The sequence below is a fragment of the Xenopus tropicalis genome, chromosome 6 (genome assembly GCF_000004195.4).
Source record: "Xenopus tropicalis strain Nigerian chromosome 6, UCB_Xtro_10.0, whole genome shotgun sequence".
Taxonomy (NCBI): Eukaryota; Metazoa; Chordata; class Amphibia; order Anura; family Pipidae; genus Xenopus; species Xenopus tropicalis.
The window spans coordinates 113,146,688-113,174,160 of NC_030682.2; the positions used below are offsets into that span (position 1 = coordinate 113,146,688).

Below are 27,473 nucleotides of genomic sequence, written 5' to 3' on the forward strand. Positions count from 1 at the left end.
GGCATTGCCATTCTCACCTTCTGCTTTTCATTGAGGGTCTCAGAAACTGCAGCAAAAAAAAAAAAAGCTGCCCAGAAGACCCTATAAACACAAAAGGGGGTAACAGATGACTGCAAGTGTGCAAAACATGCAGCTGTTGGTATATTGCAGCCATTTGTTTCAGGTACTTGTGTCCCTTGGGTGCTGGGGCCCATGGAGATGATGGTAGTTCCAGGGTTTCCACAGGAGGTTGCAGCATTTGCATGACTTTAAATGTGTCAAATACAATCCCCCCCCCCCCCCTTGGCTGCAATTATGCTGGCATTCTGGGAAAAACACTGTGTGTTGGTAAAAAAATATGGTGAGTTGCTTCCATAGGCCTTGCACTTGTGCGTATACAGATATACAGTTAGAGAACAGAGGCAGACAAGTGCTCACCAGGGTGACTGGTTTCTGTGATAAATATTACCCCCCGCTGCCATTTAATCCCGTGACATGGCCTGTGTCCCACCCCAGTGTCTGCATTTGTTATCAGATGCAAATTGAGAGGCAGATAAGTAACTACAGGTCTGAGCACTGGGCAGGACAGAGCACTCTTGGCAGCAGCGCTTGGATGGGTGGGCAGTTCTACCTGTTATTATCTTGGCACCATTGTACTTAGTGCCTGGGAGGGACACACCTTTCCTCTTCCAGTAAATCACCAGCACCAGCCCTTTTGGTGCCACCATGAAATCTCCTACATGAAGACCAGCAGTAACAAGGGGTATATTTATCATAATGTATAAAAAGTGGAGTGAAGCATTACTGGTGATGTTGCCCAGGGCAACCAATCAGCAATTAGATTTCAACAGTTAGAAAACCAAAGCAAAGCATCTGCTATGAACAACTTTGCCGTTAATGTTTTACTCCGCTTTTCACACAGCATGATAAATATACTTGCATTGAAGGCCCTTGCCTGCTGCCCTGTGCCATCTCTGTGACCCTCGCACGGCCTAATTGCCTCACTCTGTAGGTCACAAGTATTGTGCAAGCTCCTTGTGTGATATTATAGAGCATTTAGGGTATTTCTATGAAAATACAATGTTACATTCCCTTGGCATGGAAGAATGTAGTAATTGTACAGCCGCCTGCAGTGAGTAGGGCAATATTAGCAAGAGGTGCCGAGTCTGTTGCTGGTACAGCGCCGCACTGCTGCAGGGTCAGTCTCTCATACTGAGCACTCGGGGCGCTGTACATCCTGTAAACTACACAGCACATAGGGATGTATTTGTACTGGCGGTACTTTCCATAGTATCACTAATGTAATGTCTGACAGGGGCAGGCTGCCTATGGTCTATGGCAAAGCCATGTTGTGGGCACAGTTTGCAAGATGCTGCACTCTGATTGGTGTAGAATAACTCATGCAACCAGATATCGTGCAAGAAAATAACACACAAATAATGACAAATCTCTGATTCTTATATAGATTCCCCCTGGGCCAAACCTACACAATACAAAGCAAAGGAATCCATTATACTGAGGGTCCTGGCCTGTCTCCTATTATCTTCCCAAATGTTCTTCATTTCAGGATGCAGACTTTAAAAGATGGGGATGTTTCACATTTCGGAAAGTCCAAGAGGCCTTCCCATATGTGCAAGGAATGAATGGAAAGAGTGTTTCCAGCAACATAAGAGGCCACTTGCTGCTCAGCGGTACAATGCGTCCCGCAATTTATCTATGTAAATTCCCAGAAAGTGGCATTTGCTTAATAGCTGGTGCCCAGGATGGGAAATTCCCTGCTCTTAGAATTGCTCCTTTGACTCCTGCTTGGCACATTCCTGAGCATGAGAAGCATCAGACCTGGGGCGCCACCGTGTGGCAGGAAAGCAAACAGGCCGGGAATTACAGTACATACCAAGATGAGCTCACAGGAGAGGCATGAAGATGCCATGAAAACAAAAATCCCACCAAAACAACCTGCGGCCTTCCAGAAAATGAGAGAGTCAACAGTTCCCGAATACTGAATTCTGCACCAGAAACACGAGGATTTCACAGCTCTGCCTCTCCTTTTTTAGTCATAACTGAGTGATAAAAATAGAACCTGAAAGCAGTGAAAATGTCAGAAGGAAGGAGTTTTTCCCAATGTGCCTATTTATAACGGCAATTCATGGACAGAACATCAAGATGTTATTATACTCACAGCCACATACCCGTAATAGAATCGCCATGCCAGGCAGTTACACTGCTTCATTAACCCATTGTGTTCTGTTGCCTGTAAAGGCCAGGAAGCCTCTCCTGTTCACAACATAACATATACAATTTTAAACAGCTGACCAAAATAGTTTTGTGTTGGAGTAGATGACAATAACCAGCACACAGGTAATCCTCCTGAATAATGGAATCCTGCTAATAAACCAAAGGTGAAGGCATGGGGTTGCATGCTAGTACAAACATGGAGTAGCTTCAGTTTCACTGTTTGGGTCAAGAAATAATAAAACCATAGATTTTTCATGATTAAAATAATAGGCAAAAAATATGTTCAGCACAAGCAGGGTCAGACTGGGCTGGTGTGACACCAGGAAAAAAAAAATATGGTGGGCCCTATCTCTCATGGGCCTGGCCCTGCTAACCCAAGCCAGGTCCCCTGCCCAAGCCCGCTCCCCAGGAATTAAAAGGGATGCAGCATGGAGAGGGGGAGGCGTACGTCAGGAGGAGGGCCCCCATGTTCCATTCCAACACTGAGTACAATTCCTATACATTGACCTCATGTTGAACAAGGGGTATACAGTCCCTTAAGGAACCGCTGGTCTACAAGCATAACTATACTAACATACATTACAAATTCCTTTCTGTTTTCTGTTATCGCTTCTACTTTTTCTGGCCCCAGCACAAATTTGGAATTTAACATGGGATAATTTTAGGCAAAAATACATTTCACATGGGAACTGTATAGTTTTAACTGCGGGAGTTGGTTTGGAGAGAGGTAATTTGATAAGGTTAACTCGAAGTAAGAAATTCACAGTTTATACCATTGACCCTACCTTTAAATTTAAAAAAAAATGGGGGGAAATGACAAAGTGTTTTTGTAATGTAACTTTGTTTTGTGTGTTCAGTGTCTGATGCCAGACGCTCTTGGGTTACACAGGTGAGAAAGAATTGCCCCCAACAAGGGCACCTGCAGCAAATCATTGCCTGAGAAAAGGGCACAGAACAGTCCAAATGTGTGGGGGTGCCTCTGGGCACTTTTGGTTCAGTTTTCAGGAACTGGGGGTAACAGTAGTTACTGCCCAATTGGACAATAGGTCCTTCCTCCAAACCTTCTCCAGAGCCAAGGAGTCAAATGAGATGAAGGAGATTGCACTCTGGGGGTGTGGAATAAAGGTAAATAACCCCATAATACCCAGAGCTCCGCATAACATTGAGCTGTATGAGTCGGTAGCACAGTAGCAGCCATTACTGCATTCCTGGCCTGTTCATAACAACTTGCATGAGTCAAATTGATTGCAAAAGTCTTTTATTTCTTTATCGTGGGTGCATGAAATCCCAGATTTAGTTCAGGATTTGGCAGCATCTGAGCCTTTTTCTATCAAGGCCAAACTGAATCACTTATTATTTGGTCACATGAATAAGAAAACTGCAAAGAAAAATTTTATTCCCCTTATGTGCTAAATTACCGATCTATTCTAACTTATTCACAGGGCCATACTCCTCCTTGTGGTTAACTGAAGCAACTACAGTTGGCATTGAAACTGCATCATTGCCACAAATAAATTATACTTGTTGTATTCAAAGTGAACTATTTATTTAATTATATTTTCTTTAAACAAAACAAAGGGCATGTGTTTCCCAGTACTCCCATAGCCCTGCATTCAGGAGTCACATCACATCTTTATAGCCACCTCCTTACTGTTTTCAGGGAGTAGAGAGAAGGATGTGCAACTACCCAGCCGTAATATTACATATTTGTATTTGCTGATACATTGCCAGTAAATTTTTTATACTGAGTATCCAGCGAGGCCAGCAAATTACTGTCTGGCGGGCAACAGCAGAGATTTCCACCTTTTTTGACTTGTAGTAGGCTCTCATAAAAATATCCCCCAGCGCAACTGCACAGCCTTTACATGGAGCAATGGCAAACTGAATATCAGGCCTTCAGTAGCTTTGCGCGCAGCCAAACGCCCTGGTGCAGAAGTTGTAGATATTTTTTCCTAGAAATGTCAGGCAGTGGAAGCATTACAAATTGTTGGGTTGTTTAATTGAACTCTATTTACTCTTTTTTTTTACCAGATTTTCTGTTAGCGCCTGCTGAGACTGGGACTGCTCTGTTACAGGAGGAGTAACGCAATATTCTTTAGATTCTTGAACAAACCAGAAATCTATCAGATTTTCCCATGGACACTAAGGGGCAGATTTATCAAAATGTGAGTTTAGAGCTTAATACATAAGAACTCACCCATGTTCTATTCATTCCTATGGGATTTTTAGAAGCTTATTTATCAAATTGTGAGTTCTAAATTTCACCCATTGATAAATACACTTCTAAAATTCCCATAGGAATGAATAGAACATGGGTGAGTTTTTATGTATTAAGCTCTAAACTTACATTTTGATAAATCTGCCCCAAAGACTCTGAATTTTAGAAATGCACAAAGCATAAAAAAATAAGGAACATTACATGTTGTTTGGCATCAGGGGGGGGCAGGGGGTAGGGCTCTTAAATGGAAATGTGCAGGTCACAAAATAGGTGGGGCTAGGGTGGATCGTAGGTGGTGTTGTGGCACAACTGGGAAATGGTCTGGGGGGAACCATGCATGCAGGGGCTTTTTTTTTTAATTTTTTAAATTCCCCATTGGGGCCTCATATTTACTGGTAGCGCCCAACACCTAGAGGGCCCAGGTGGCCAGTGGGCTAATAATTTGGGCCCTACTGAAGGGAGGGCTCTGATAGCAGCATGATTACCCAATGATTACTGATGGTAGCCCTGAAAGGCCAATTGAAAATTGAGATGCACAAACATTGTCCAATAATCTGTAAGACCTGGACCAAAAATCTGCATGGAGACAAAATCCTTTAGGGACATTGAAATTGGCTAAGGGTATAGTACTTTTGCAAGGAAATAATGATGACTGGTAACAGGCAGATTTGCTGTTTTGAGTGAACAGGGACTGGGCATGCTCTTCTGATTATCACTCTGACCCTGCTCAGATAATATGACCCCCACTTTAGTGACCGGGGCCTTTTTCTTCTGCTAAAGGATTCACTTCTCTAGCTTTTGCTGAACTAGAGCTTCCAGGGTCCCCCAAATAGCTAAAGGCCATTGGAGGTTATAGTTTTAATCTGACCACCACATTATTAATACAGACATGTAAGGTACCCAAAGACTAATTTAATACGAAAATATTTGCTACCTTATTTGAAGTTCAGTTTGGGTAATAACCTTTACTCTTGCACCCTTTATTAAATTTGTATAAATGTAGTGCCCTCCATTAATTATTGTAGATTATTGTTTTAATGCCACTGGGACACTGGGATTGTTGGTCAGAGTTGCTGGGTCACTTATTGTATATACTCGAGTATAAGCCTAGTTTTTCAGCACCCAAAATGTGCTGAAAAAGTCACCCTCGGCTTATACTCCCTCCAGACTAGCACCCTCTGTTCTTTGTGTGCAAATTAGGCCTCCTGCAACCAGACCCTCCAGTGCCCTGGGCCGCTCCCAAATTCATCTTCATCTACCATTCTCACCTGTCCCATTCTGCACTATAAATTGCACTTATATATATATATTTTATATATATATATATATATTTATATTCTATATAAACCATAGTTTTGAAGGATTTTAACTCTGTGTGTTTCAGCTTGGTTGCTGATTGAGCTAAGGGGGTAGTACTCTTAAGGTATCATTGTTGATACCATATTGTTTTTGTTGACCTTCTTCTCCACTTACAGAGCTAGTTTACTGTTTTTCTTTGTAAAAAATATTTAGAAACATATACCCCACTGATGCCTCATTTAATGTAATTTTATTGGTATTTATTTTGATTATTGAAACTTAGAAGTAGCGGCTGCATTTCCCACCCTAGGCTTATACTCGAGTCAATACTTTTTCTAGTTTTCTTAGGTAAAATTAGGTACCTCGGCTTATATTCGGATCGGCTTATACTGGAGTATATACGGTACTTTACTCTTCAAGCCAGTCGTCCATATTTCTTATATTTCTTGACCTTGATGCACAATCGGAGCGATTACCACCAGATGGGTGGGTGCAGGGAGTGGTTTTACCAGCACAGAGCGGCTCAATGCATTGCTTGGATTCGCATGTCCTGCCCCCTCCAATCAGTTTTAAATGAAGCAGTGGGGAGTGACTGTATGATCAGGCTAAAAGGTAGCAGGTATGTAGTTTGTATAATTCCCACCTTGTACCACCATATTATATCATTATACCATTATATTATACACTGTGGGGAGAATACCGCTTAACACGTATCAATGATATCACTCCAACTTGCAGCTCTGCAGTAAAGTGTGACTTAAGTTATCAGTGCACAGGTCACATGATTGTAGAATCCTGGGAAATGAAGAATATGGCTAGCCCCATGTGAAAGTTCAAAATAAAATCTAAAAAAAAATCTGCGTGTTTTTGAAAAACGGATTTCAATTCAGGATTCTGCTGGAGAAGCTCTATTAACTGATGTGTTTAAAAAAGAAACCAAAAAAAAGGTTCTCAGTGGGTCCCTCAGGGTTCTGTACTGGGGCCACTTTTGTTTAATTTGTTCATAAATGACTTAGGGGAGGGTATTATGAGTAATGTATCAGTGTTTGCAGATGACACAAAACTCTGCAGACCAGTCAATTCTATCCAGGATGTGACATCCCTGCAGCAGGATCTTGACCAACTGGCAATCTGGGCGGCTAAGTGGCAGATGAGATTTAATGTGGATAAATGCACCTGGGATAGATCTGATCTCCTGACCATCGAAGCAGCCTGTCTATAAGAACTCACAGATCAAGACAAAATTCAAAATGTATCTGTCTTATCTTATTGGCCGGCTTTACAAAACAACTTTGGTAGAAATAATATAAACGCAAACTATCTACTGAATGGTAGTGTGTTGGGGGGATCCTTAATGGAGAAGGATCTAGGGGTTTTTGTTGATAACAAGTTGTCTAATGCCAGGCAGTGTCATTCTGTGGCTACTAAAGCAAATAAAGTGCTGTCTTGTATAAAAAAGGGCATTGACTCAAGGGATGAGAACATAATTTTGCCCCTTTATAGGTCCCTGGTAAGGCCTCACCTTGAGTATGCAGTGCAGTTTTGGGCTCCAGTCCTTAAGAAGGATATTAATGAGCTGGAGAGAGTGCAGAGACGTGCAACTAAACTGGTTAAGGGGATGGAAGATTTAAACTATGAGGTGAGACTGTCGAGGTTGGGGTTGTTTTCTCTGGAAAAGAGGCGCTTGCGAGGGGACATGATTACTCTGTACAAGTACATTAGAGGGGATTATAGGCAGTTGGGGGATGTTCTTTTTTCCCATAAAAACAATCAGCGCACCAGAGGTCACCCCTTTAGATTAGAGGAAAGGAGCTTCCATTTGAAGCAGCGTAGGTGGTTTTTCACGGTGAGGGCAGTGAGGTTATGGAATGCCCTTCCTAGTGATGTGGTAATGGCAGATTCTGTTAATGCCTTTAAGAGGGGCCTGGATGAGTTCTTGATCAATCAGAATATCCAAGGCTATTGTGATACTAATATCTACAGTTAGTACTAGTGGTTGTATATATAGTTTATGTATGTGAGTGTATAGATTGGTAGGTGTGGGTTAAGTGTGCTGGGTTTACTTGGATGGGTTGAACTTGATGGACACTGGTCTTTTTTCAACCCTATGTAACTATGTAACTAACTATGTAACTATGTAACCAAAAAAATCTCTACAAACAAAGTTCTCTATAAAATATTTATTTTCCTTCCATTCTTTTTTTTTTCTAGAACATTAGAAAAAGTGTCAGACAGATGAATGCATAAAACCTTCATTTCAGAGTGACTGATGTTTAAATCCATGGCTCCCATCCTTTCCAAACTCGCCCAAGAATGTTTGGGTCTGTGGCCTGGTCTATAAGGCACTGCACTTGCGCCTCTTCGGAGAGTCCATCTTTGGGATTATTTGCTCTTTTGTTGTGCGCTTTGTCGCCCCGGGCGACAGCAAGGAAAGCCAGATAGGCAGGAGAACCTTCATGCCCAAGGCGCAGCTCTTCACTAAAACACAAAAGTGTTCATTATGTTAAAAACAATTCCTTCGTATCTCTGAAATCCATCATGGAGCCTGAAGAAGAACTACAGTTTAACAAAACTTAACATAATGTTGTTCATTATGTGTTGTGCTTCTGTACCAGCCCAAGGCACCCACAGCCCTTTAGCAGGGAAGATCTGTGCCCCAAAGATGCCCCAGTAGCCCCCCATCTTCTTTTCTGCTGATTCACATGCTCTGTGCTGCTGTCACTTCCCTGAGCTTAGGGGCCGACACACAATATACTGTGTAATGTAACATTTACAATGCTAGATATAAGGTAGCACAGAAAGCAAAACTCATTAATGCCCTGGACAGATATAAACTCACTTCCAGGCAATGTTTTATTGACAGCAACTAAGAGCCCACTGAGCATGTGCAGTGTCACTGACACTCAAAAGATGCCTAACAGAGATGGGGATTTGCTGTGAGCAACTGACAGCATGGGTCGTTACCGTTTTAGTGCTGATGAATCCTGGGTTCATATAGTAAATAAATAAAATACAGTAGTTTTAGTAATTTTAGGCTTTAGTTCTCCTTTAAAGCAGACATAGGCTGGCCAATTTTAGTGCTATCCAACTGAATGTGCACAGATACTCTGCCTTGGCTACCTAATGTACACCCCCACATATCAGGCAGTAATGAATGTGTTAAACGGGAATTATCAAGAATTTTTTACTATCTTGTTAGGAGGGCTATTTGAAAGAGTACTTTAAAAATATGGTTCTTAACCATCTGAACCTCCCCCCCCCCCCACCCCTTAGCCAAGTCCATCTCTTCTACTGCACTGCTGCCGCTGCTGCTAGGAATTCACTGGTGCTGTGTATTTGAAGGGCAAGTTCCCTGCTTGCTGAACTGATCTGCCTGAAGCTGCTGCTCATCGGTTACCAATTTATGCTTATACTATTAAAAGATAACTTACTTCAGTAAGTTTGATGGTTTGTTAGAGTAACATGGTAAGCACCATATATTATCTCAGCCTTGTCTGTATTACCTCACTGGCACCAGAAAGCTATGTCCTCAATAGCTCCTTTTGGGGGTGAGGGGGAGCTGGACCTCATTATAACTGGCCTTGCTGCATTTTCACAGCTGTACTATACATTCCAGTTGGGGAAGGGGGGGGGGGGAGGCATAGCTTTGTGCCCCTGTAACTGAAAAAGTCTGAAAAGTCTACACACCCCAAAATGATAATGACAAGTGCAGGGCCATGCACCCCATTCTTCTACTGACTTACCATGTGATTTCGCAAGGGTTTGCCCCAGCGAGCTTTCTTTTTGCACAATGTATTTTCTGAGTAGGATACCAGTTAAGGGAAGTGGTGTCTACATCTTTCATCCATTCTCCTTTCTTCTTTATTTGTTTCAGCTCTAGATTCTGGGGCAAAGACAACAGGACTTTTAGTGGTGGGAAGCCCCTAGAGGTAAAGGTTAAATTAATCATTTGAAATGTTAAAATGATCTATTTTTAAGGTTCCTATAGGGGACCATTGGGAGCCACTAAAATCTGGCCTGGGTTAGTGGTCACTTACAACTAGGGAGGTTGTTAATTAATTTTCCTTGGTTCGATCTAATTAGTGTTTCAAATGCTCTCTATACCCAGCAGTATTCTGTGTCTATACCTGTATATAAACATTTCTGAATGCTGTGACGCCACATAATGTTACCTTCCAGTCCAATGAGGGCTCCTTTATGAAGACATCCATAGTGGTGATAAGCAACCCAGGATCTGAGCGATACGCCCGCAAGGAATGTACCATCACACTGTCAAATATTCCAGATTCTTTCATGGGCAACATCAGATTTACTATTTGGCGAGTCAGCCGGAAAGGCATCAGTTCTGGGACAGGCAAAAACTGCAAAAGCAACAAGACTTCTGATTACAGATAGCCAGTAGATTATGCTTCATAATTAAATGTTATCATTTATTTGAGCAAATTTGAATGTAAAGGGAAAGTTCACAGAATAAAACCTGAAACTTTGCAACTGAAAAGTAGAAAATATAAATTTGAACAATTTACCTTCTATTTTGCCTGTCTCTTAAAACAAATAAAAAAAGCAGAGGTCAGAATTTTTATGTATTGTAGTTTAATATCATGGTCCTATTCTATTCAGACTAGGGTCAGTCTGGCCAGTATCCCTTTACCGGTATCCACTAACCAGTTGAAAACTTGCCTGGTATAAAAAGATTCCTGGGCTTTATTACCTGAGTAGCAGTGCCGAACGCATGTCCAAAGTCTATACCAATCATTCCACCTGTCTCCATATTGATCATGAAGTTGGACAAGTGGCGATCTCCAATGCCAAGGATCCAGTGACTGATGCACAGCAGAGCATGGGAGCGGGCAAAGTGAGAGCGCAATGAGAGAAAAGCTTCAGGAGTTGTACTCATCTTTACAAAGGCTCGCCTGTTAAATACAGAACCATATCCATGTAACCAAACAAACATACAAGGTACAGCTCAGTGCAAAAATACAACTAGAGAGTCTGTGCAAACTATCAATATATATATATATATATATAATTAGTTAACCAAAAATGTCATCTATAAAGGCTGGAGTGAGCGGATGTAGCATAATAGCCAGAACAAAATCCTTCTTTGTATCTCTCTAACCTGTAAGTCTGCGACTAGAAGGGAGGCCACATGGGAGAGAACTGTTCAGTAAGTTTTCTATTGACCCTGAGCATGCAGGTCAGGCCAACAGGTTGACTAAACTATTTTTCAGTTCCAATCACTTACGATTATGGTGGGGGGTCCACAGTCAAGTGGCAGCAGCAATATAGCAAATTTACACCCTTCAAAATGCTCTATTCTGTTATCCATTTACATGATGTTTGTCTTGAAATCACCATTTGGACTGCAATTGGTGCCCTATTCGGCTATTTCTACATGAGAAGACCTATTCTGGCACAGTAATGGGGAACTCTGCAAAGATTTAGGAAGCTATACAAAATAAAGTGCCACAGCCGTAGAAAGCCATTTTTGTTATCCCTTTGGGAGCAAGCAGTCGAAGGCTAAACTTCTGATCATGCTCTGTGGTCATTGGCACTTCAGGGCTCCGCCTTTATAATATAAGCTAGGAAACGACAAGCTATTGTTGCACAGCCCTGCAGTATACATATGTACAGTGCAATAAATCAGCACACTCCTGGCCATTTTCTACCCACTCCCACCTATTTAATTAGCCCTAAGGGGCAAGGGACCTTTTACCCTGTTCTTTGCCATTTCAAAGACTTTACACAAATGTGCTCACCTTAAAAGGTCTTTAGGAACAAGAGCTTCCCGCTCTCTAAATGATGCAACTGTGCTCGTTCTGTCACATTTCCTGCAAATTATTAAATTTAGTAAAAAGTAGTCAGCAAACAATGATCACAGCAATAAATTGAGACAACATACTAATTTCTTACTTTAAGAATATAAGCACAAAAAGGTGTGAAGCCTCCAAACTGTAGGAACAAACTGAACTGATAATGATCATCTATAATAGACATATTTCAGCCCAATGATGAGCAGGAGTGTGTCACTCAGAGGCTCAGATGATCCACCTCACTGGTTAACACCAACCCCTAAGGCAGCTTTTACCCCTACAGTGACTGCAAAATGTCTTTTATACTTTATTTTACTGCTTCTATTGCTTGATCTAGCAGCAGGCTACCCCCTCCCCCAGAGAATGTATGGAGTTCTTTTAGTATACTATTAATACTGGTTGTCATTAAGGCCCCAATGCAAGGGAACTATAAAAATAGGTTGTGAGAAATAAAATGACATGATGTGCAATAGAATTCCATGGGCTCTATACCTAACACCACCAGGGGATAATGTGAACACCCAGATAGGCTACAAATGCTCTGATTTGGGGTTCTTTTTTTGCTTACAGCCCAGTGGCACAGATCCTGACAGCAGTGCAGATCCATCTTTCATCCATTCTTGTCTTTCTTCTCTAGCATTATTCCACTGCTAAAATTATAACCTCTTTTAAAAATTCATTAACACTGATTTTCAATAGCACAACCTCCTACTCAATATACTATACAGCCTGAGACACATAGAGGTAAAGCTTACAAGATTACACAGAATGCTAAGACCAGAGGTTCAAAAGCCAGAGCATGAAACTCCAATTTTGTTCTTTAGTATTAAGAGTACTACTCATCTTCAAACATAATATACAGACATGCAGTATCCTCTAGTTACATACTTCAGCTTTACAAGGTAACACATTTGTATAACTTACGTATAAGCTGTAACATGCTGACGAGGATCCCCAATTTTCTCTCTTTTGTCCAGCCAGACATTATAATGCATTAGTGGTCCATTTTTGCTAAGATTTAAATGAAATGAAAATAAATTAGGGCAACTACCAAAATCTTGCCACATGAAACAGATTCCTTCCTCTCTGAACAGTGGCTTGTACCGTTAAACTTTAATACTGAATCAAAGATAAAGGTCTTACAGAGACATACTTATGTGTTTGCCTGCCCATAGTGAACAGAGACCAATGTACTTTGTTAAAAAGCTACAGCTGAAATGTCTGTACACAGAAAAAGAAACATATCAGGAGATGAATAGAGGAAGAGTACACAAGACAACTGAAATTAGAAAAATGCAAGACCTGTTAACATCACATCTTATAGGTTTATACATGATTAGATTGTATTTTATCTTTCTAGTAATACGTTCTGAGTGACCTGCAGAAGGAGACAATTCTATGGAATATACCTGTTATACACCTTTGCTTCATCTTCTGTCATAGTATTTAAAATGAACTCTTTTAACGTGCAAGTGTTTTCCATCCATTCAATTAGCCCAATTCTGTAAGGGAAAACATAAATTGGTCATTCATACACTACTGCAATTTCTATCCTTTGTTACCTTACATCAGCGCTTCTCAACCTGTGGGTCAGGACCCCTTTGGGGCTCGAACAACCCTTTCACAGGGGTCGCCTAAGACCATCGGAAAACACATATTTCTGATGGTCTTAGGAATAATTTTATGGTTGTGGGTCACCACAACATGCGGAACTGTATTAAAGGGTCGCGGCATTAGGAAGGTTGAGAACCACTGCCTTACATGGTTACAGTGGTACCATTTGTGTCATTTGTATTTATATATCATTCAGTTCAATAGAAGGAAGGTTATTGTTTGATATGGGATGCCATGAGTTGTAGGTATTGCAAGCCTGACATGCTTGAAGTAAGTATATGGTGATCTACCTTGCGGTCATTGGTATGACTTGGTAGGTTTTCAGCTGCATGTGTCTCTGGCTGCAAGCAGCATCTTGGGAGAGGATGATATTCATAATTTCAAAAAGTTGCTCAATGCGCTGGTCCTGGCGCAAGTCTTCACCACCTTTTACAAGGAAGGGGTATTCTCGCTCATCATTTCCTCGCACGATAATACGCTTTGGTTTCCTTATTGAAGCCATAACATTTACCTTGCAGAAAAAAATAGATACAAATTTGATATCAGGATTGTTTTGCAACCATGCTCATTTTCTCTTTAACACCTAGAATAGCTGCTATGGTAGAACATCTGGGTAATTTGATATTTAAGCAATAATGATTATTCTTAAAGCCAAAGCTTATCTGGCCAACCTGTTAGTTACAATACAGTGCTGTCCCTATGCTTATGTTTACAGTAAAACAAATGGCATCCAATCACTAACCAGCGCATATGGTCTTTGTAATAAGCTCGTATTGCACAATTGAACAATTTCAAGGTATTCTTGCACATAGTATCACAAACTCCTTACCCGTTCATCGAATCCAGAGATTTTTACATGATATTCTGGCATTGGTTTGCTCCTCCCACTATACTGACCTGGATCAAAGTAGAACAATAAAAATGCACCCTGTGAAAAACTGATATTTAATGCATTACACAAATCCATTTACATTTGTACATACAAATAATTTTGGGGGAAATTCTTTAAAGCTTTCATTGTATTTGGTGGCAGCACTGTCCAGACAACAACCTACCTGGAATCTCCAGCTCATTTCGCAAAAATTCAGGTTTAAACCCGCTCATCCAAGGTGAATACTCCTTTAAATTTCCAGGCTCTTTTTGTTGTTCTGATCTCATTTTTACCATCAGTGGTTCAGCTGACTTACTAAATTGGTCAGATTTCATACTCAGAAGTTTGGATCCATCAGGTCCAAAAGCTTTGTCAAATTCCTTGGTATATTTCTGTAACATACATGAAAGCTTGAGCTTTTTCAGTGGGAACACCAGCTATCTTGTCATACTCTAAACTCATATAGAAATGGGAGTTGACAATTTGCATTGCTGTGTTATTCTCTAAGGCACTCTGGGCCCTCCCAGTGGTACACTAGAGACTGAAATCCTGGAACACTTTTATTGCAGGTGAACTTCATTCAAAAGCATTTGTGCTGTCTAAGGGAAACTGCTGGCAGGAGTATATTTAGGGGATTTACAGCAAGGGGGTGAATACTTATGCAATGAAGACTTGACAGTTTTTTAATTTGTAAATAATGTTGACTATGTCGTTTTTTGTCTGCTTCAACATTATAGGCTATTTTGTATTGATCAATGACATATAACCCAGATTAAGTCTATGTTGTAACATAAAATGTGGATAAATCCCAGGGAATTGAATGCTTATGCATAGCACTGTATTACTGAATGGCTTATCACAAAATGGGGGAGGACTTCATTTTAATGCAGGTAAGCAAGCTGGAGGTCTAGTTTAGCACTATTAGTCAGGAACTGGCTTCTAAGGGTGAAGACACACAGAGCTACTAGTAGCAGCTACTTGTCGAGGCTAATAAAAAAGACGATGCTGAACATTTACTGATAATTGTCCCTACATGTGTTTTAGCAGAGGCAATTCTCAGTATTGTCTATGGCAGGGTATTTTCTGCAGTTTAATAGCCTTGAAAAAGTAGCTGCTACTAAGTAGCTCTGTGTGTCCTCACCCTTAAGAGTAAGAAAAGCCTTTAGCTTTCCTTCATGTGTTCCCTCCTCCACAATTTACTGAAAAGTTCTTACTATTATTGTTATTCAATGTCCATTAGTCCCCTGTGTGGGACACATTATTTACCGATGCTGCACAAAGAAATCAAAAAATGCCCTGAATATTACTGGGGTCTTCTATTTAAAAGATATTTATAAAAAAAAAAAAAAAAGGAAAAAAAGAAAGAAAGATTGTGGAAGCTACGCAAACTATTTTTAAAACAAAACACAAACCTCAGAAAATCTCCTCCTGAATGCTCCCATGAAGGGATCCTTTACATTCCCCAAGGTTGCGCACAGCTCTTTATACAGCTCCTTTACTCTTTTTCTATTCACGCTAGCTTTTGACAATTCATTTGAGACCTCTTCCTTCCAGTCCTTAAAGAAATGACATTTAAATATTTGTTTTCTTTATTTTACACAATAAAACACATGGATATTTACTTATAATAACCCTTTTTTTTAATTACCTGAAATATCATGGGTGGATTAGAGAGCTGTTCCAAAGCATGAATAAAGTCTTGAGCTACATTATCTTTATCCAGCTTGCTCTTAATTCTGGCAAATCAAATAGAAATATGAAGGATTTAAAAAACACCTTGCTAACAAGAATTCAGAAAAACAATACATACATAGAACATAGAACAGAACAGTACATTTAAAGTAATCATGTCTCCACTTCTACATTAAAGGAACAGTAACACCAAAACATGAAAGTACATGAAAGTAATGAACCTATTGTGAACAGTTGCCTTGCACTGGTTAAAGTTGTGTGGAAAAGGGAAAAAAGCACAGGTTACATGGCAGATACCAGATAAAACACCATTGTATTCTACCAAGCTTTTCTGTTATCTGCTATGTAACCTGTGCCTTTTCTACTTTTCTCCAGTTTGAATGGCTACCCTTGTGGCGGCACAGTAGCCTATTTATATAAACTGTCTTTCTGAAGCAAACATGAAACTTTTACCAACTTTTGCAGGGCAACAGTACAATATATTTTAATTACTGTTCCTTTATCTCCAGCAAAAATCAATTGCCCTGCTCCATAACAGCAGCTATAAAAGGACATTTTTTTACCTGTCCACAAACTCTTTGTTCTTGTGCCCAACAACAGTGTCTTCAAAGTTATAGTTTTCACCACTGACCATAAATGGATAAACCAAAGCCTGTGGGTAATTCTCAGCAATCTCTTCTATTATATGTTGCACTGCAATAGACTCCTTTTTATCAAGCATGGCCATCATTTGGCTGATCCAGCCAATAAACTGCCAGCATGGAATAGTGCAGATCTGAAAATCAAATCAAACATGTCTAAACTCAGAATGTCAATAAAAAGCAGAGAACGGTACATATTACTGTGGACATTTTCCTAAGGTTGGCCATTTTGTCCAAAAACAGATGATGCAAGATTTAAAGGGAAACTCCTTATATTCCTACTACATACTGTTCCTTCAAAAAGTATGAATACAATTTTTATGTGTTGAAATCCATCTGCAAAACAGTTCTTTCCTTTCTGCATCATTTGAAATCCTGGCAGGGAAGAAGAGCCTAAAACACTGATGTTACAAACTCTAACAACTTCACCACAGCTTAAAGACAGCATGCAGGAACTACATAACCCACAATGCATTGACCTGTGATGTTATTTTCCTTATTTACATCACGTGCGCAAAGAATTGTGGGATTGGGGGGAGGCAGGCGGAGGACAGCTGACTACTCAAAGTAGCCAGCCAGATCAGCAGAAGAACAGGGGGCGGGGCTTAGGTAACTGTTCCAAACCATATTACATAAAAAATATGCAGCCTTTTCAGGTTTTTTAAACTGTTGTATTTTGCAAAGTTGCTTGAACATAAGCTTTCAAAAAGCTCAAGTTGCGTTTGGGTGGAGTTCCCCTTTAAACACTTATGATACAATCCCTTCATCCTTTGTTGGAACTGTTTTGTTAGCAGGAGTCCATTATGCAGGCTGGTTATCTAATTAGTGGTAAAATAATAATCTAACTTGCAAGGATCAAACATGGAGTAGCTTGACTGACCTTATGCTGAAAACAAGGGGTGTTAAAATGCCCCCCTAAGAGCACCAAACTCAAGCCCTGCACCTTTCTAGACCATGTGACCCACCTCTCTTGCCATTAAGTCCAAGGTTTCAGAAGGGTACTGTTCAATGATTTGAAGCATTCTGGGAAATTTTAGTCTAGCTTCACTAGAATTTAGTTTCAGAGCTTTAATCATTTTCTCCACCATGATTTCTGGGAAATGTTGGTAATCAGCATGATCCATCACTGATAACAAAAGACAAAATATAAACATTAACATTTTGAAAAAAACATTACACTGCTAACTGCAGTTTTCTAATATAACGATTATTTGACTGCTGGAAAGCCAAGGTCAATTAGTAGTTCTAGTCATGGTATAAATACATATTACAAGATAACGTTTTGGCACAACATGACACGCAGGACTAGCACATTAGACTTTACGGTACAGGTATGGGATCCCTTATCCAGAAAGCTCCGAATTACGGAAAGTCTATCTCCCCATAGACTCCATTTTAATCAAATAATTCATAATTTTAAAACTGATTTCCTTTTTCTCTGTAATAATAAAACAGTACCTTGTAATTGATCCCAACTAAGATATAATTAATCCTTATTGGATGCAAAATAATCCTGTTGGGTTTAATTAATATTTTATTGATTTTTTATTAGACTTAAGGTATGAAGATCCAAATTATGGAAAGACCCCTTATCCGGAATACCCTTGGTCCCGAGCATTCTGCATAACAGGTCCTATACCTGTACTATTTTCTGCCTTAATTAGTATACAAACATAATGCAAGGAATGAAACAACATTTTAAAATGGGCTAAAATATCAGGCTTTTACCTGCCGATTTCTCCTCCACCTTCCTGAGATGCGAGTCACAAAAATCCACTAAAGTCATGTATGCCTTAATAATTCCTCTGACATCGACCTTGTCTGTGGAATGTGATTGCTCTTCCTCTGTTGCCTTTCTAACAGCATTCATAAAGTAATGCAGGGACTTCCTGTAGAGACCACCGCCTACCTGAAATCACCAATGCATACAGCACATCACTCCATTAAATGTTTATTTAAAAAAAATACCCCATAAGTGATAAAAGGCACTAAGTTTTCCCAAGCAGTAACCCCATAGCAACCAGTAAGATTTTTGCTTTTTAACAGGTGACCCAGAAAATGCTAGCTGCTGATTATATAACCCCATAAATGTTGTAGCGAATCTTTGAAAAGGACATGACCATGGGAAGGGGAGTGGCATTCTTTTAGCAATGGTTCAGTGACTGATCATTGGCTGGTTATCGAATGTCATTGGTGATTACAGCAGCCAGACGGCTATAACAAACCCCACACAACTAGGTAGTTTCAAAATCCCACTCTTGAGGGAAAATAAGCCTACTGTCCTTTTACAGAACTTACGTTTTCTGGAGATTCAGAGAGATCTTTGACTTTTCCAGCTTTTCCACCATCTATTTCATATAGGCAGTCGGGTTCATTGCAAACGGCATCAGCCATAATTCTGTACGTAGTTCCCAGTAACATATTCTGATATCTGCATGCCTTGGTGTTTTTATTGAAATATTCTGTTTTGCTCTCCTCTGTAAGAATATAAAATGTATGGATTTATTGGCATTTTACACTTGTAGTTTACATACGCATTTAAATACCGAAAAAAAAACCCAAAAAAACCCTTAAGATGCAGCACAGGAGCCACTAGAGGCCACAGTAAGGACTGAACTAGAAAGTACCTAGTAAGGTAATGGTCTTTAGTGCAGTCAGAATTTGTTCTGAACGAGTTAGGTCTCGGCTGCGGCTGTGACTGTAACGACAATAGCTGTGGACCCATTTCACTGACCAGTCTTCATTGGTTTTAGACTCTCTGTGAAGATCCTTCAGAAGCTTCATAGCAACAGAAAAGTTGTTCTACAGAAATAAATATATAAAAAATATGTTTCAGCTAACTAAAAGTGGCATTGTGTCAGATTAAACAGAAAAGATTCATCAATGTCATCAACATAAATAAGAATACTAACTTTTTTTTAGTGAACAGAGATAAAATGTTAAACATTGAAACAGTGCATATTAACAAAATACATGCAGGCTGAAAGACTAAACCACACAAATGCAGTAACTAAATTAAACAATCGCCATATTAACAGAATCGAACACCACAAATGGAGCCCGTATCTGACAAGCTGAAGCCAACAGACTATGGGGCCCATTAACACATGTGTGGGTTTCTTAGCGTGGATTGTAGCGCTAAAGATTATGGATTACACCAATTATACGAAAATTCGGAAAAAAAAACCCCACAAAACAAAAACACTTAACTATGCCATCTACAAGCTGTCATGGCCAATTAGAAGTAAGTGGGAGCTGTCCAAGCAAATTGTAACAATCTTTATTTAATTTGTGGTTTTGGAATTTTTCAAGGTTTTTTTCATTCATAAGCGCATCAAAATTTGAGGTTTTTCAGCTACAAATAGCCAGTGCAGTATATGTTTGTAGGAGATTTATCTGGAACTTGCTTTCCAAGGTTTTAACATGGTTACAGTTAAATTGGTGTTCAATAAAAGGGAAAACAATTCAGCATTTTAATCTTGGAAAGCAAGGCACGAGTAAAGGATTCTAGCTGCCGATATCGGTCCCTTAGACCGATTCGGCAGCTAATCGGCCCGTGTATGGGCACTACCGACGGGCCTGCCCGACCGATATCTGGCCTGAAATCATCCAGATCTTGATCGGGCAGGTTTAAAAATCTAATCGGATCGGGGACCGCATCGGATCGTTGATGCGGTCCTCGGACTGACTTTGCCTATACCCGCTGTAATAATTTGATCGTTTGGCCCTTGGGCGAATTAGCCTAGATTCTCCCGATATCACCCACCCGTAGGTGGGGGATATCGAGAGAAGATGCGCTCTCGCTTGGCGACATCGCCAAGCGAGCGGATCTTAAGGTGTATGGGCACCTTAAAACATAAAAAAAAATGGAGAAATCATTGTAAATCAGATAAAAGTGAGTGTAGGACATAGTTGGCCAGCTTGAATATTCTGCAGTCTATGAAAAAAGAATTCCCTTTTCTGTTTAAAGGGAGGGCATTTTTAGCAGCTTAATTCACAGAATAGAAATAGTTTGAATCAAATATTCTGCTTTAGAAATATGAAGCAGATGTGAGAGTATTTATTTTCATACAACCATGATTTCACATTAAAAAGTAATAGGCCTCAAAATATACAACACACGCACTTTTTAATTCATACAAAAAATGACAATGTTTGTACCTGTATTCTGGCACTATCAACCATCTTCATTTTCATTGTAAATCTGCACTGTTTTATCATGACAGAAATATCTTCCTGCCGGTCAACTTCCATGGCCTCACTGCTATCAGCCACGTCGTCTACTTCCATACTCTCATCCGCTAGGTGTGGACGTCCAGCTGCAGCGTCTTGGATTTTGTCAAGAAAGAAGCATCTAAAACAAAACAAATATTTACTTGCAGAGTAACCTCAAGTAATGAAAATAAGATTACCATTAACAATGATGTAAGATTACTATGAACACTTTAGGGGCATATTTACTAAGCAATTTTAAGAAAAAGTCTATTTTTTTTTTACTTCTAGATATTTTAGAGATTTACAAATACGTTTTGCCAGTACAGTACTTGATTTTTCTGATATTGTTTCTCGAGAAATTACAGCCATGAAAAATGAAGGATAATACCCATTAGTGCGGCTGATTTATCAACACTGGGTAGTACTCCGAGGCACCCAATCAAATTGTTTTGTTTTTCATTTCTGTAGCTGGCTCAGTTGGTTGCTATAGGTTACTTCCAGGTTCAAGTTTGCTCAGATAAATGACCAGCCAATGAACGGTCACTAAACTGTTGCTAAAAGAATGCTACTACCCTTCCCACAGTACAGGCTGCTACAGAGCACTTTCATATCTACATTTTTGTATCATGATAGTAAAAAATAACGTGTTGCATATATTTGATATGCTTTAAAAACTTTCCAGATTGCAAATTTACAGTGTTATAAATGTTCTAGGCAACAACCCCTGAAACATTTTCTTCTTAGAAAATAGAAAAAGAGCATGAAAAGTAAAATAATACATTATTTACCGATTGGAGATGATATCATCCCAAATGTTCATAGGGTCCATTTTACTATCTGGGTATCTTTTCATCCAACCATGAAAGAGTTTTCTCAGGGAAGCAGAAGATACGTTTCCTGCAGAGAATGTTTAAACCAAATCATTCCTTAATAGTAGATATTTAATAGTACATAATAAGGAATAACTGTGATAACTTTATGACAGGATCAAGGGAAAAATCAATATAGTTATACAGTCTTAATGTGAGACTCATTAATCAACTTTTGCATGAAGCATTATGATTTCAGAACATGGCTGGAAAACAGCAGAACATGATGGAAAAGGCAAAAAATATGTACACTTTACCTGGGATGCTGATAAAATTGATAAAATCTTGTGTTTCTGTAAGAGCTTGAACAGACTGTAGCTTAGTTAATCTGCTTTGATATAACAGGCAGTCAATACTGGAATAATTCTAGAAAAAAATGCATTATAGTAGTCACCTATTTATAATAACATACTGTTTAATCTGAAGTACAAGGATTGTATTGGAAGAAAGAAATAGCCTAAAGCTGGCCATACACATACCGATATTATCGAACAAACCTCGTTTCGTAGATATTCGATGCGTGTATGGCAGCTCGAACAGGCGACCGATATCGCAGAAGGCTCCGGTTGAAGGTGCCCAACCAAACTCTACATTGGAGGTAGAATTCCTATTGTTTCTACCTCCATATCGGATGATTCAGCCCTGAACGTCAGTGGAGGGTGGGAACGCTCTTTTGTGCGACCAATCGCACAAAAGATCGTTATTGCTACATGTATGGCCACCTTAAGCTATCGCAACTTGATTTGTTGTAGACATATTTGTAAAGACAAAAAATGATTTAAACTTGTCCCTCAAATGGCAATATTTTCTGTGTGCTCTTAGGAAAGCAATGCTTTTGTAACCCTAAATCACATAAAACAGGTGCCACCTTACCATGCTTGCAGATTAGGTTTCTACCCCATTATTGTATATTAAAACATTTATGCAAACCTGACCAGATTATCCTTTTCCCCAGAATGAATTCAGATCACAAGTAAATAAATCCAGAAAGCCTTTCAGAAGAGAAGAGTCAGAAGAATTGGTAGCATGGTATGAGCTACAGTAGCACTATGCGTTAAGGGAACTAGGCTATATTTATAAGCTTTTTATGCCCTTCAAAATGTTTCCATGGATGATGATGTCAGCATATTTTATAGACAACCAATTTCAAAGTGAATACATTTCATTAAGGTGCAGGGTGGCTTCTTGGAACCAAGTTCTATGCAGCAGAATTGAATACCGAAGTCTGAAAACTTCTGCAAAGCTCTGTATGTGCATGTAATATAGAAAATACCTGCATGAAAACTCTGATTCCATTGTTTATGTAATATTTAGCTCTGTTAAAATCATCTTGCAGGATATAGAGTAGACTTAGTTCCTGGCTGTAGAACGTTTCCATCAGGACCTTCCTCTGCTCAATCTTCATTGCCTCATCAACAAATGTTAATAAAGTTTGGTCATTGTTCCCACTGAGGAGCATTTTCAGTTTGCTGCGTATCATATAAGGGAGATATGTTTCCTAAACAAATAGATATATAAAGCAACTTAAATTATAAAGTATATTAATCACCTAAAATTCAATATTAAATGTAGTGTAACCAGGGTCGGACTGGGGGGATGCAGGGCCCACACCCCCCAAGGTGCCCCTGTCGGCCGTTTCCCCCGCCGACATCCTCCCCTGAATGTGCGTAAGTGAAACGCGTTAGGGGATTACACTGGAGCCCGAGGGAGTGCGGTAACAGGGATCAGGTCCAACCCCGAGTGTAACTAGCAAGTCTTCAACAAAATTGAAAACAATGTATAAACACCTGATAAAATGGATCACTCCACATTTTATTTAGATCAGGAGGGCTCCCAGTATCAATATTGACTGTTGAACAGTACTCCAGCGGTTTCCATTCGGTTAGGTGATTGTAGCATTCAAGGGAGGCCAACTCCCAAAAGTCCTTTTCTGCGTCTGTGGGATCGCCATCTTCGAACTCCTTTGTTAGAGCCTGTAATGTGCAGTAAGATACATTGTAACAGAAATTGAATAATGAAATGGAATAACTAACCCTCACATGTATTAAAAGGAACTACGTTTGCCCAGGAGCAGTAATCCATAGCAACCAGCAGATAGAATTTATTGGTCACCTGTTCAAAAGCAAACATACTAGTTGTTGCTATGAGTTACTGCTCCTGGGCAAACTTGGTGCCTTTAATTAAATATGGGGGTAAAAGTATCCAGGACCATTCAATGAGAGCAGATAACAGAAAGTCTTAGTTGTTGAGGAGAAGGGATCTTTGCAGACATGGCATTTAAAAAAATATTATTTGAAATGGTTAAAAAGCAATGTAATCATGAGTGCTTTCTAAGGGTAGTGGGTTGTAATATTATATACTGTATATGTAATATATTGCTATTTGTGTCTTTCCTAAGCTTTGCCCAGTTTCTGTAAAACTTAAAGGAGCTGTTCAACTTTAAATTAAATTAGTGTTATGTATGATATGGAATTTATATTTTGAGAACATTTGCAATTGGTCATTATTGTTTAATGTTTATGGTGCTTCAGTTATTTAGCTTTTTGTTCAGCATCTCCAGTTTGGTATTTCACAAGCTATCTGGTTGCTACGGTCTTAGGGGTCTTATTTAGACTAGCAACCAAGCAGTAGAAACAGGAATATAAATATGAGAGGACCTGCATAAAAGATAATAAAAAGTAACAATAATAATAAATATGTACCCTCAAAGAGCAATAGCTATTTATTTCAAAGTTGGGAAAAGGCAAAAGAAGAAAGCAAATAATTCACAAACCATAAAAAATAAATAATGGAGACCAATTGCAAAGTTACTAGAAATAGGGCATTGTATAACATATTAAAGTTCATGGGGCTTGTGAGTTTATCATTACATTTGTAATACAGAGGACCAGGTTAACTGTTACATGGGGAGGGCTTACCACCCATAAGCACCTTTTCTGCATGCCATAACAGCATCTATTATTATTCTAAGCAATCACTTATATAGGGTGCCCCTGTACTTCCTAAGTTGCAGGGGGAGGTAACTTTGCATCAAATGTATGTTTGAATCTTGCTGTCAAATTTGGCAATTTTATTATCTTGGAAAATTGCTGTGGCTCCATATAATCTTTAATAAAGCCCCACACTCACTTCATCATATAGTTTGGCAGCTTTGGCATAATCTGATTTTGCTTCTTCATTCAGCGCACGCTGAGTAATGCTTTTTGCTTCAATCTTCCCACTAAAAATACCTCGAAGGACATCATAATCACCAATTGAGCGATAAAGCCTAAAATATTTATAGAAATAGAGTTGATGTACATAAATACACATTAAATAATGCCAAATATTTACAGTTACTTTTAGGTACAGGTATGGGGTCCGATATCCGAAAACCCTTTATTCAGAAAGCACAGAATTATGCGAGGCCATCTCCCACAGACTCAATTTTTAAAAAATAATCCAAAATTTTAAAACATATTTCTTTTTCTCTCTAATAACAAAACAGTGCCTTATACTTGATCCCAAGTAAGATATCATTAATCCATACTGGTGGCACAAGAAATTATGGAAGACCACTTATCCCCCTTGTGCAGAAAACCCTAGGTCCCAAGCAATATGGATAACAGGTCCCATACCCGTATATTATAGGGTGTATAAGTGACCCCTGCAGCTTAAATAGTTTTTTCTTTCTTTTACCAAAACTAATTATCAATCCTTCCAACTAATGATTTCTGTTGGGGGCCCTGCTTAACCAATCATAAAGAGTCAATGCTCTTGATAGAAAAAGGGGTGACAATGTATCATAACTTACCAATATATTACATTTTCCACCTACGCTAGATATTTGGAGATGTGAATTAGGTTGGTAACAATCACCTATAAAATGCTTTGTAGTGGTATTATACTCACCTAAACATAGCCTCACTAATGACCATAGTTGAAGATCACACAAGACATTTTCTGGGAATGCCCTTAGATTAAAGCAACAATAACACCAAAAAATGAAAGTATTATAAAGTAAATAAAATATGATGTGCTACTGCCCTGCATTGGTAAAAGTTGGTTTATATAAATAAGCTGTTGTGCAGCCACACAGTTTATATAAACTATAGTAGCATTTTGAGGCAAACATACAACTTTTACCAGAGGAGGGCAACAGTAAATAATATTTTAATTTAGTTACTGTTCCTATAATATAAATATTTGTTATTGGCATTTACAAATGCTAAAAAAAAGGTGTTTCTGTTATTCTGTATGTTGCACTAATATTTGTAATATGAGTTGACAATTGTCTACAATACTTTTTTAATCTCCCTTTTCTGCTCAGTTTTTGAAATTTATACATTCAGTTATAAAAGTATTTGAAATAACAGATACTGTTCAAAATTAAGAAAGAACATAAGTTTTTAAACCATTGCTTTTACTGTACCACATTGGATATTCTAGCAGTTCTGATTAATCAGATGATATAGGCTATAAATGCCTTACTTTGCAAGCTCGATCCATCTGACAAGATCTGGGGGAATTTCTGACTTTGCCTTCTCTTTTCTCATCTTTTTTGCAGGAGGCTCATCGGGTATCTCAATATGTAACAACCCCTTCTCAAGCAAAAGAATTCCCAAAGGCTGCTGCAGGCTGGCCAAACAACTTGTGCTTACATTTGCTGGGTTAAGATGCAGTAGTTCATCATGCTGATAGCACATATCCTATAACAAAATATTTACCTTTTCAATAATAATGATCACATTGGCACTACCATTAATGATATGCAACCTCTTTAAAATGCTATCATGCCACATCTTCATCATTTTTTATTGTAATCATCAAAGCTATGTACCCTTTAATACATTGTTTGTCAAAATGTGGACGCAGCTCCCTTGAGGCCCAAAGAAATTGACCATTGCAAGGGCACAGCACGAAGGCAGCTATTGGGTAAACTTAATTTCTACAAATCAACTAGATAAGCCAGCACTCTACAGCTGGAATACATTGCCATAATTTACACCAAGGGAACATTATTACATTCTATTTTTAACTTATGTAGAAAGAAAAGGAGTAAGTCATTTAGATATGAACTTTGTGTTTAATTTCTAAACACAAAAAGATGTCAGATTTAAAGCAAATCCAGGTGTCACATAAAATGCCCCCGGAATAGAACAGCTCGTAGAGAATTATTCATTTAATATCACTTTACCTGAACACATGCAATGAAAGGTGGGAAATATGACAATGAGTTGCTAAGAAAACTGTTAAATTGTTCAAGTAGCTTCCCAATGAGGCTGGCGTTAGACGCAGTTTCTGAAAGGATCCCTGAAAACAGGCTGCTGAAGAGGAGTTTAGCCATAGTTGGATCTCTCTATGGAATACAAATACAATATTAATGTCATGTGTACAAATGACAAATGTCAAAGCCCAAAAAAGAGCTAACTAACTAATACAAACCTGTGCTAGGGCTTGCAGAGGTGCAATTAAATTGCTGTATGCAATTTGGATGTCAGGCAATTCGCCATGCCTGTAATTTCTATACAGAGTGATCTGAGCATCTTGCTTCAATTTTTGCTCTATTTTTATTGCCTAAAAAATAAAGAAAACAAATATAATTAAGTCACATCTCAACTACACCTTGCCTTAAGCCTTACTGTGATTTATCCTGCCTGCCACCTTTTACTCCTACTCACCTGTATCATTTCTCCACCCTCTGACATTTTTTCTAGTATATCTCCCCTACCTCCTCCCCTCATCATACAAAATCATTAATGAACAGACTCTATTACTTAGAAAACTGCAAAAAAAAAAAAAGTCAATTTGGCTCCTTTGCTAATAAGTTACTCAACCAGCTGAAAGACTGTCAGGAGCAGCCACAAAGAGAATAACCAGAACCAGGAAACATCCTTATGCCATTCTAATGAGATATATCTATACCATGAAATTTGTTATTATATTCTTAGGCAGTGATTGAGTAAAAGAATCCTGAATGTCAATGGACCATTACACTAACATTATATTTTTGTAGGAAGCATTGTCTTTTGGGTTTTTTGGGGGTAG

General features: G+C 39.0%; 1 protein-coding gene across 1 annotated transcript in view; it reads right to left on the bottom strand.

Moving 5' to 3' along the window:
- Window positions 1-7,896: 7,896 nt before the first annotated feature.
- Window positions 7,897-27,473, bottom strand: part of prkdc (protein kinase, DNA-activated, catalytic subunit) — an 83,603-nt gene continuing 64,026 nt past the window's right edge. The window contains exons 61-86 of the mRNA XM_012965293.3: window positions 26,871-27,002; window positions 26,623-26,784; window positions 25,917-26,134; window positions 24,576-24,714; window positions 23,234-23,419; window positions 22,720-22,944; window positions 21,704-21,812; window positions 21,366-21,474; window positions 20,524-20,716; window positions 18,990-19,164; window positions 18,661-18,839; window positions 18,091-18,271; window positions 17,328-17,488; window positions 16,285-16,496; window positions 15,678-15,765; window positions 15,442-15,585; window positions 14,214-14,421; window positions 13,988-14,055; window positions 13,449-13,669; window positions 12,954-13,046; window positions 12,469-12,555; window positions 11,491-11,562; window positions 10,443-10,644; window positions 9,904-10,092; window positions 9,475-9,614; window positions 7,897-8,209 (exon numbers count right to left, since the gene is read on the bottom strand). Of these exons, the coding sequence (XP_012820747.2) occupies window positions 8,005-8,209; window positions 9,475-9,614; window positions 9,904-10,092; window positions 10,443-10,644; window positions 11,491-11,562; window positions 12,469-12,555; window positions 12,954-13,046; window positions 13,449-13,669; window positions 13,988-14,055; window positions 14,214-14,421; window positions 15,442-15,585; window positions 15,678-15,765; window positions 16,285-16,496; window positions 17,328-17,488; window positions 18,091-18,271; window positions 18,661-18,839; window positions 18,990-19,164; window positions 20,524-20,716; window positions 21,366-21,474; window positions 21,704-21,812; window positions 22,720-22,944; window positions 23,234-23,419; window positions 24,576-24,714; window positions 25,917-26,134; window positions 26,623-26,784; window positions 26,871-27,002 (4,098 nt within the window). The 3' untranslated portion in view covers window positions 7,897-8,004. The remainder of the gene's footprint in view (window positions 8,210-9,474; window positions 9,615-9,903; window positions 10,093-10,442; window positions 10,645-11,490; window positions 11,563-12,468; window positions 12,556-12,953; window positions 13,047-13,448; window positions 13,670-13,987; window positions 14,056-14,213; window positions 14,422-15,441; window positions 15,586-15,677; window positions 15,766-16,284; window positions 16,497-17,327; window positions 17,489-18,090; window positions 18,272-18,660; window positions 18,840-18,989; window positions 19,165-20,523; window positions 20,717-21,365; window positions 21,475-21,703; window positions 21,813-22,719; window positions 22,945-23,233; window positions 23,420-24,575; window positions 24,715-25,916; window positions 26,135-26,622; window positions 26,785-26,870; window positions 27,003-27,473) is intronic.